Raw genomic sequence first — 10,481 nt, forward strand, 5'->3', positions numbered from 1 at the left:
CTCGTAAGGAGCTAAGCTACCTCCTAGCTGGTCGGCTGCTTCCTCGATCCTCTGTGCGTACGTGTAGCATCTGTCTGCAACAACGACGATGACGGTGGCGACGACGAAGCCCGCGGCAGACGGGCGCGGCGGGAGGCGGTACGCGCTGCTGCTGGCGCTGTGGGACTCGGAGTACGCCAAGAAGGCGTACGGCGGCTACTACAACGTCTTCGTCGCCGCGTTCGGCCGGGCCGGCGGCGGCGCCGGGGACGAGGGCGAGACGTGGGACTGCTTCCGCGTGATCGCCGGCGAGTTCCCGGCGCCGGAGGACCTGGCCTCGTACGACGGGTTCGTGGTCAGCGGCAGCCCGCACGACGCACACGGCGAGGAGCCCTGGGTCCGCCGCCTGTGCGCGCTCGTCCAGGCGCTCCACGCCATGGGGAAGCGCGTCCTCGGCGTCTGCTTCGGCCACCAGGTCCTGTGCCGGGCGCTGGGCGGGACGGTTGGCAGGGCGCGCGGCGGCTGGGACGTCGGGGTGAAGAAGGTGACCTTTGTTCAAGATTCCTTGGAGGGCTTGAACTCGACGTGGAACTCCCCTCGAGCGCCTCCCTCATCGAGGTCCACCAGGACGAGGTGTGGGAGGTCCCGCCGGGGGCGACGGTGCTGGCCTCCTCGGAGAAGACGCGCGTGGAGGTGTTCGCGGTCGGGGAGCACGCGCTGGGCATCCAGGGCCACCCGGAGTACACCACCGACACCCTCCACAACCTCATCGACCGCCTCACCGCCCAGGGCGCCATCGAAGCGAGAGCCGGCGAGGACGCGCGGCGGACGGTGGCGGAGACCGGCGGGCCGGACCGCGCGTTCTGGACGGGGCTCTGCAAGGTGTTTCTCAGAGGCGGAGGAAGCAGCCCGCGGCCTGCTGCACCGGTGCGGGACACGGCGTCGGAGGTGATGACCAGCAGCGTCGGCGCCGCCGCTCGTTGCTTCACTAGCGCCGCTCCGATAGTCCAGTTCGCTCGCAGCACTAGTGTTGCTGGGGTTGCACGTACTTGGTAGCTTTTCACTGCTTGATTGGTGTGGCCAGCCGCGCATTGGCGGCTAACTTCATTACACTCTATTTCTTATACTCAACTTATTTATACCTATATATGATCAATTAATGAAAAAATGTCTGACTTTGAATTTCTCTAATATTCATTTGAAAAAACATTATAAATGTAGACGCTCACACACCCATTCAGCCCAATATGCAGGTGCCCCAAGATTATAGGTGTAGATAACTCCTTGATCTCTGGCACAAGGAGGCAACACCTTGTAAACATTCGCTTTAGACCTAATCACCTAATGATTCATTAATCTTGTGCTAATAAATATCTTGAATGATCACTTGATTAGTTTTTGTGGTTTGGCATAGCTTCCTCATAACTTCAGCAAACTCAAATGACTAAGTTGGCTCAATCACTCAAACAAGTTGTTGCTCCAATAACTCAAATGAACTCTAGATGATCTGATATAAACTACATTATAGTCACCGGACCATCTAGTATGCACATATTAACATAAGATCTTTCGACGTGTCTATCCTTCTTGATCCAATGTGTATCCTTGAGCTTTATCGAGCCACTCTTAGTACTCCAACATCTACCGGGCGTGTTTGTCTTTATTTTATTCAACGAGTCATTGGCTTCATTATTCATCGAGCACATCCAAGAGTTTCAACCGGTTGATCTTGAGATTAATAAAGTCCCCACATGTTTCTCGTTGTCTTTGGCCTAACGAGCACGTCTCCTACCATTGAAATCATAGTGCTGGGTAATTCTTGGAATATAGTCGAAAAAAATAGGAGCATCCATGTGAGGATTCGAAATTAGGCGGGCAAATTTTACCACAAGGGACCTTACCAGCTAATAAGTTACAACGCCTAGACTCAGTTCGCCACTATTGACACTCTTGATGTGGCTTTTAGGCAAATTAAAGTAGGACAAGTTTTCAGTCGATGATCTATTTGTTGTTTAATTATATTTGCCGACACCATGCCGTGATTCAGCAAACTAACCGAGACCCTACACTCACGCTGACCTGTTCCGAACTCCCAATTTTATAGGCTAATCAACAACTAGCTGCACCATTGACACAGTTATTAGCCAAACATTACACTGCAAGATGCATCTTCTTGTGTACTTGTCGATCCCATGCCAATAACAGTATTGTCAACAAGTTCCGCTGATGATCTCTTTCAGCTTTGCAGTTCATATCTTTCCTGTCCGTTTTACCAAGCTAACAACACAACACAATATTGCCAGTAAAATACTAGTTAATTACTCACGGTCATAGTTGATACATAACAGAAAAAAAAAACCACGAACCAGACGCATAATCACGCTTGAATCATTGAAGATATTGTAATAATATTATTGAATAGGAGTGCCATGCGTGTATGTCTCCTCGCTGTTGACATTATTTGACATGACCGTATAGGGCTATAGGCAAACAGGTTTCACTGATCGTGATCTCTTTGTTGTTTATCTAGGCGACACCTTCATTTGATGTGGTAACTGATCGTGACCTGAACGTGAAGCAGACAGAGACAGGCCCTCAACTCCTAATCACAGGCACGTAAGCGATCAACTCCACTATCATTGACGATCGAGATTAGCCCAACCTGACATCCCATACGGTTTTATTGCCTTGTTCCTCTTCGTGAATCGTGACTGCATGTCTTCATCTTCTCCCTAGTAAGTAACACTAGATCAGTGGCGTCGGTGAGAACTTATCGGCCGCGTCCATGGATTCCATTCCATCTCCGTATCCTCCCAGCGTGCCGTGGTGGCGTCCCCGTGCGGCCGCAATTCGCACACGCCTGATTATTGAATTGGAAGCTATCTCAGGTCGCATGTGGTAATTGGAGTGAGCTACAACTACTTTATTTAATCGCGCTCGCCAGGATTCGAACTCAAGACCTGACCCTGATATCATATTGAGTTGCATGCACCAACCCAGTTCAACCCAAAAGCTTAAGCTGATAGAAAAAGTGGACAATTCACTTATACTCCAACATCAAACCCCTCTCTACAGTCTACACAGCCACGCGGACTCGCGCAGCATAAATGAAGCGCCCCGATCGAAATTGTATGCAGAGCATTGCAAGCTCGAAACACAGAGCACAGCTGAGCTCAGTGGTGTTAACAAGAAGCTCTAGCTGTTGCTGGTCAACTGTGCTTCCTCGATCTCGGAGACTCGGCAGCAATGACGGCGGCGGCGACGACGGCGAAGCTGGCAGCGGGGATTCACGGCGGCGGGAGGCGGTACGCGCTGCTGCTGGCGCTGTGGGACTCGGAGTATGCCCAGAAGGTGTACGGTGGCTACTACAACGTCTTCGTCTCCGCGTTCGGCGGGGACGGCGGGGAGAGGTGGGACTGCTTCCGCGTGATCGCCGGCGAGTTCCCGGCTCCGGAGGACCTGGCGTCGTACGACGGCTTCGTGGTCAGCGGCAGCCCGCACGACGCGCACGGCGACGACCCCTGGATCCGCCGCCTGTGCGCGCTCGTCCAGGCACTCCACGCCATGGAGAAGCGCGTCCTCGGCATCTGCTTCGGACACCAAGTGAGTGGCATGGCGCCATGGCATGGCAAGCATTCGAAATAGTTAATGGCGCCCCGTTCTGATTGAATACTTGCTGGATCATTAGGTTTTGTGCCGGGCGTTAGGGGGAAGGGTTGGCAAGGCGCGGAACGGATGGGACGTCGGGGTGAAGAAGGTGACCTTTGTTCAAGACTGCTTGGAGGGCTTCGACTTCCTCGCCGGAGATCTCGACGTGCAGCTCCCCTCGAGCGCCTCCCTCATCGAGGTCCACCAGGACGAGGTGTGGGATACCCCGCCGGAGGCGACGGTGCTGGCCTCCTCGGAGAAGACGCGCGTGGAGGTGTTCGCCGTCGGGGAGCACGCGCTGGGCATCCAGGGCCACCCGGAGTACACCACCGACATCCTCCACAACCTCATCGACCGCCTCACCACCCAGGGCGCCATCCAGGGGTGCGTCGGCGAGGACGCGCGGCGGACTGTGGCGGAGACCGGCGGGCCGGACCGCGCGTTCTGGACGTCGCTCTGCAAGAACTTCCTAAACGGAGGTCGACAGAGCTGCGGCCGGCCCACGCCGGTGGTGACCGGCCGCCAGCGGTTGCTTCACCGGCGCCGCTCCGATGGTCCAGTTGGCTTGCAGTGCTAGCACTTGCAGTACCAGTCAATTAGTACGTGGCTTTTTCACTGCATGAGGCCCAGCCAAGCATGCGATACGACGCTACACTGTATTGGTGATTCGTTATGTATACTTCTTTTCTGAAGAATGGAATTCATGTGATGAACGGGAGAAATTGATGTCTTTTTTCCCATGAGCTGGACAGGGTGATGAGACGACTGAATGTGCTGAAATTTACCGTGGCCAAACATTTACCCTATTTTTTTTATAAGGCACCCACGCGACCTAATATAAGATTCAAACCTTTTATTATTTGACCAACAGTTAGACTAAGTATTCAAACCTTTTATTATTCAAACCTATAAAATGTTTGTCATCAGATTCATATCTGAAGTTACTTTTATATGATATCAATTCCATGATCATGGACAATATAATATATGAGATACTCAAAAACATCCTTTTGGACCTAAATTTGGTAAGTATGCGATATCAAAAATAAGTTTAACTTGGTGATGAATCTAGCAAGGGCAATCATGTTTTATTAGCCCATATATATACTTCTTTGCATCTTGATTGTATAAAAGTTGAGACCAACCACACGAAATCCTAATAAATGGCTTAGAGCTATACATGCTTCTAAATCACCAAATTCTACCACTATAAATATATAAAAGAAACTATCTCTAAGTAAACATACATAAACATGTGGCAATAGACAGACCAAGTATATGCCCATGCATGAGCAACACCTAGATATTTTTCGAAGTTTAGCAAACACGCATGAAAAGTCTTTCGTTAATAAATCATACTCCCTCTGTTCCAAATTATAAGTCATTCCAACTTTCTTAAAGAGTCAAAGCATATCAAGTTTGACCAAATTTATACAATAAAGTACTAACATTCATAATACCAAATGAGTACCATTAGTTTCTTCGTTAAATATGTTTTCATAGTATATCTATTCAGTGCCATAAACCTTTGTGATCCTCTTTATAATTTTGGTCAAATATAAAATGGTTTGACTCTCCAAGAAAGTTGGAATGACTTATAATTTGGAACAAAGGGAGTGTATCGTATACCAATCGCAATAAATTATGTTAGTTGCTACTTGCAAATTCATTCAGTTTTTTAAAAAAACATGACAATACTTCTTTTAAAAAAATCAATTCTATTAGTCATACTACACATAAATAGGGCATCCCACCTTTTCTTATTCATTTCCCAACATGGAAAGAGACGGAGGTCCCCCGCAATGGAGACAAGGTCAGATGTGGGACTTTATTCATTCGGAATAAGCATTCATCCAGGATATGGTGGATGAATTTTAAATGTGCCTAGCAACCATACTTGCGACGTACATAATAATTTATCAAAAAAATTGAACAAACTTATGATTAATTTATGCACACTCAGTTTCAAGCTCCATTCTAGATGTTACACGAAACAAATTCATATTTATTCTGTGCTAGTTCTTGATATATTCATTTATGTTTATATTCTTCTAATGGAGGGTGTTTCCATCATATAGTTTATGCCTAGATAATCTATAGGACAAAGGTATTTTAAGATCTGTCACTTTTAAATTAATATCTAATGAATATTTAACTTGGTTGTCTAAATAATATCATATCCAATTTGGATTGGTGTGTCTTCATGACCGACGTGGATTTGTATCTTAATTCGAATACTAATCATGCGCTACTTATTTCATTCAAATATGGTTATTAGGTTTTTGGCCATGGCATAAGGTTTGAAATATTGAAAAGAGAAATCTCAGTACATTGATGGACAGAGGGAATACTTTTAACAGCAGAATAACAGGCCTATATCTCAAGGACATCTTTTGGAAGCACGCTATCTTCTGGGAGATCGTTGTGATGGTATTGAACAACATTATACAATTTAAAATGTAGCTTGATGCACGGAGTAAACGAGTGATTGAGGATGTGGGTGTCAACTTCGATCGACGTGGCAATTGCCAATGGATCTGTAATTAAGATCAACTATGCATGCCCTTGCGTGCGCGATCATGTGATGTGTACGTGTAGCCTACCGTGCACGCATGCATTCCGGTGAATGGAAAAGTAACTTGAAACACTACCATGTAGGTAGCCCTGATACCCGTTTACCTCGTGCGTGAAAGGAGATGATATATTCATCACTGCGGTCACTGAATGAAATAAACAACAAACACATAAATATACTACTAATGAATCAAATAAACAACACACGGATAACTATAATACTAAGGTCCCGTTTGGTAGAGCTTCGGCTTCTCATAAAATGGCTTCGCTTCGACTTCTACGGTGGAGTGGCTTTTTTAGTGAAACTGAAGCTGTTTTGCAAAACGTTTGGTAAAACGGCTTCTCAATGATAATATATATAATTTTATAATCACTTAATGCTTGGAGAGAGAGAGGAGAAGCCGGTGAAGCCACTTTTTTCGGCTTCTCCTCTCTAGTGTAAGCCGTTTTGCGGCTTCTCCCTGGCTTTGGTGGTGAAGCCGTTTGAAATTAGCCCTTTGGTAGGGCTTCACCAAAAGTCGATGGAGAAGCACTTTGAGAAGTCCTACCAAACGGGGCCTAATGTCCGCCCAAAAATATATAATACTAATGAATCAAATAAACAACACACATGCACATGAATAATGCATCTAGATAGTTCTATTCTTGGCTGATTTTTCCGATGTTGAATAATACTCCCTCCGTTCTTAAATATATGACACCGTTGACTTTTTACTCCAACTTTGACCACCAATATTTATTGAACGAGTTAGTTAACTAAAGTAAAATATGTATCATTATGTCTATTGTCAAATGTACTTTAGAGTTAACTTGTAGGTTTATCTATTTGCAAAAATATTTGTAAAAAATACGAATAGTCAAACAAATGAAAAAAAGTCAATGACGTCATATATGTAAGAATGGAGGGAGGGATTACAATCAAAAGCCAGCATCAATAATTAAATTTTTCATGGCAACAAGTCAGCACTCAAAAGTAGCATTGCTGCAGTTGCCCCAGCAGCAATGAGGTGCATATATATACATGTATGATCATCTTATCTTTCTTTTTCTTGTTTGAAAGACTCATCTTATCTGCAACCCTCGATTCTTCTTGAATCATTATGGTATATATCTCTATATGATATTGCTACGTTATACCTACATAAAATATATATTCATATCTTGTCACACTCCTGACACTTGACAGCCGGCCAGCTAGTCCGGCAAAGCACGGGCCAAGCTTTCAGCTGATCTCTTCTTGCATTGCTGTGTTGTCGTTTAATTTGCCGACACGCATCGGGTGACTCAGCAATCTGATTTTGGCGACCCCACTGCCAAGCTAGCTGGCAGGCCCTGAACCCCCCCTAATCATGCCAACTGACCGTGTCTACAACCACGCTAGCAGTTTGCCAAACCCTACCATACTGTTACTCCTCTCTTCTCCATGCCTGCACGCGAGAGCGTCTCAGCCGTAACCCACGTTCTGTCAACTCCCTGCTGTCGGAAGATTCATCTTCTTCTTTCTGTCAGCTCTCTGTTGCCTAATTTCCTTCCCCAACTCCTGAAGTCGTGGGCGTATATCCGTGTGACTCAATCCGCATTTCCCAGGCGCCAAAATAAAAGCACAGAGCCTACATGTACAGTCTCCTTTATATTGGATCGGAGTTGGGGAAGAAGAACATATGCGCGCCGCGTCGATCGATTCCGATCCACTCCGCCATCCCGACGGCCTCGAGCCGCCTTTTGATCTCTGTGCTATGCATGCAATTCGCACGCGCGCGTATACTGATCCATCCCCATTCCGGCGAGAGATTTATTATATATATTAAACAGAAAGCCATGTGTTCCACAAGCGATCGCGACACGATCGATGGGGAGCTCTCCTCTAGCTCTAGGCTGTAGCCCTCTCGATCGGCTAGGCAACGCGCACTCGTGGCACCTTAAATAGGAGCCTCAGATCGGCTTGCCCGGCATCGCAAGCTCGCAGCGCAGCTCACTCTTGAAGCTAGCAGCTTCTGTGTGTGTGTTCCGGCGATCGATGACGGCGGCGGCGAAGCCGGTGCGGCGGTACGCGCTGCTGCTGGCGCTGTGGGACTCGGACTACGCCAAGAAGGTGTACGGCGGGTACTACAACGTCTTCGTCGCCGCGTTCGGCGGCGACGGCGGCGGCGAGAGGTGGGACTGCTTCCGCGTGATCGCCGGCGAGTTCCCGGCGGCGGAGGACCTGGGCTCGTACGACGGGTTCGTGGTCAGCGGCAGCCCGCACGACGCGCACGGCGAGGAGCCCTGGGTCCGCTGCCTCTGCGCGCTCGTCCAGGCGCTCCACGCCATGGGGAAGCGGGTCCTCGGCATCTGCTTCGGGCACCAGGTCCTGTGCCGGGCGCTGGGCGGGAGGGTCGGCAGGGCGCGCGGCGGCTGGGACGTCGGCGTGAGGACGGTGACCTTCGCGCGGGGCCTGCAGGATCATCGGAGCCTCCTCGGGTCCCTCGGCGAGCTCCCCCGGAGTGCCGCCATCGTCGAGGTCCACCGGGACGAGGTGTGGGAGGCCCCGCCGGGGGCGACGGTGCTGGCCTCCTCGGAGAAGACGCGCGTGGAGGCGTTCGCGGTCGGGGAGGTCGCGCTAGGCATCCAGGGCCACCCGGAGTACACCACCGACATCCTCCACAACCTCATCGATCGCCTCACCGCCCAGAACGACATCCAGGGGCGCGCCGCCGACGACGCGCGGCGGACGGCGGCGGAGACCGGCGGGCCGGACCGCGCGTTCTGGACGGGGCTCTGCAAGAACTTCCTCAGGGGCGGGCCGATGAGCACCCCGCTGCCCGCACCGCCGGAGGTGACTGGCCGCGCCGCCACCGCCGCCGCTGTCGTCGGCAGCTGCTTCGCCAGCGCCGCTCCGATGGTCCAGCTGGCTTGCCGCGCCAGCATCAATTAGTTGGGCATGGCTGCAAGATTGATGGAGACCCAGCACCGGCCGCCGCCCGCCGGCATAGCATGCACGCGCTACACTGTACTGCATGCAGCTGCTGCATGATTGATTGTTGGTGATGATGATGTGTTTTGGTACTAACGGTGTGAAGTCGTGACTCCGAACTGGACGAAATTAAAGTCGCTTTACTGAATGAGCTTGTCCCCGTGAGCTTGCCGAAATTTGTCGAGGCATTTAAGTTTGAAGCATGTACATATATGAACGAGTTGAACGTCGCAAGTTGCAATTTTTTTTTGACTCCCTCTCCTTTTTTTTACTGAATGTTACAATTTGTGGGTATATCTGGGACCCATGAGGCCATGACTAATCAAATTTCTTAACTTGAGCATTTTCTCGAACACATTGCTTATCCGGTTGTTCGGCATGTGCTTTGTTGAAACCAATGGCGGACTTGGAGATTTCTCGCAGCCTGGGCAGATCCTATATAGTATGCGGACGTGCAGTGGTGCCTGCCGTTGTTGTGTGCTGTGCTAAAGATTTTTTTTTCTAGGCTCATCAACTGCATACAAGTAAATTGTACAGCACTTCTGCTCACTGGAGCCCGGGCAGGTGCCAAGGGTCGCCGGACCCTAGATCTGCCCCTGGTTGAAACATTAGCTTGACTATATTATTTGACGATATGCTTATCACTTCTTGCGTATATGTCCATGATGCATGTGTAAAAGTGGCTAATTTAGAAGCATATGTATAAGAGTAATTTGGATTTTTTTTATGAAAGATGCAGGTAATTTAGATGCATATTTAATAGTTACTTTATGTTATGTTGAATAATAGTGGAGTTGCAGAGGAGGTGGTTAATTAGATGCAAGTTTAGAGAATTATTTACCTTATTTCTATAACTATATAAATGGTTGATTTAGATGAAGATTAGGAGATTACTTTAGATTTTTTTATAATAATAGAGGTGGTTATTATAGATACAGGTTTAGGGGTTACTTTGGACTATGTTCCTACTTTTGGCTAGTTTTTAGTAAAAAAAATAGACCCAATGGATACTATTGTTATTGATGATTCAAGTTTACGTCCGGATGTTTCTGATTTTATTGAGGACTAGTGGTAAGATTCATTTTCTTTGTTGTCTGCTTCTGTGGAAGGCTACATATGTACATAAGTATCAAAAGTAATTGAAAGACAAATGTGAGAAAGAACCTCTGATTGCTGAAAAACGTCCCGTGCCTACCGTGGCCACGATAGCTCGATCTCGACATGGAATGAGATTTTTTTTGGGCATGCTTGTATTCTTCAGATATCAATGATTTCTTTATTTTTGTCCTGTGCAGTGTCCACATTGAATGCGAGTCAAATTGTGTGA

The 10,481-nt window shown here is 48.3% G+C and overlaps 3 protein-coding genes across 3 annotated transcripts; all 3 read left to right on the forward strand.

The window, feature by feature from the left end:
• The first annotated feature begins 6 nt into the window (after window positions 1-6).
• On the forward strand, window positions 7-1,147 carry LOC101760989 (gamma-glutamyl peptidase 3-like). The gene is given in 2 exon segments (XM_022823583.1): window positions 7-551; window positions 554-1,147. Coding segments are annotated over 2 exon segments (945 nt in total). The 5' UTR covers window positions 7-88; the 3' UTR covers window positions 1,036-1,147.
• Window positions 1,148-3,125: 1,978 nt separating this feature from the next.
• On the forward strand, window positions 3,126-4,370 carry LOC101761784 (gamma-glutamyl peptidase 3). Its single transcript, XM_004951640.4, has 2 exons — window positions 3,126-3,582; window positions 3,668-4,370. The coding sequence occupies exons 1-2, from the start codon at window positions 3,226-3,228 to the stop codon at window positions 4,202-4,204; spliced, it is 894 nt and encodes a 297-aa protein (XP_004951697.1). The 5' UTR covers window positions 3,126-3,225; the 3' UTR covers window positions 4,205-4,370.
• A 3,297-nt stretch (window positions 4,371-7,667) lies between these two features.
• Window positions 7,668-9,404, forward strand: LOC101762195 (gamma-glutamyl peptidase 3). The gene has a single exon (XM_004951641.4). It carries the CDS (start codon window positions 8,219-8,221, stop codon window positions 9,113-9,115), a length of 897 nt encoding a protein of 298 aa, XP_004951698.1. The 5' UTR covers window positions 7,668-8,218; the 3' UTR covers window positions 9,116-9,404.
• Window positions 9,405-10,481: the final 1,077 nt, after the last annotated feature.

The sequence above is a fragment of the Setaria italica genome, chromosome I (genome assembly GCF_000263155.2).
Source record: "Setaria italica strain Yugu1 chromosome I, Setaria_italica_v2.0, whole genome shotgun sequence".
NCBI lineage: Eukaryota > Viridiplantae > Streptophyta > Magnoliopsida > Poales > Poaceae > Setaria > Setaria italica.

Bases quoted from the DNA above. Each gene is read 5' to 3' on its own strand.
- LOC101762195 (XM_004951641.4), top strand. From the start codon at position 8,219: ATGACGGCGGCGGCGAAGCCGGTGCGGCGGTACGCGCTGCTGCTGGCG.
- LOC101761784 (XM_004951640.4), top strand. From the start codon at position 3,226: ATGACGGCGGCGGCGACGACGGCGAAGCTGGCAGCGGGGATTCACGGC. The intron at 3,583-3,667 runs GTGAGTGGCATG...CTGGATCATTAG, and splicing joins GCATCTGCTTCGGACACCAA to GTTTTGTGCCGGGCGTTAGG.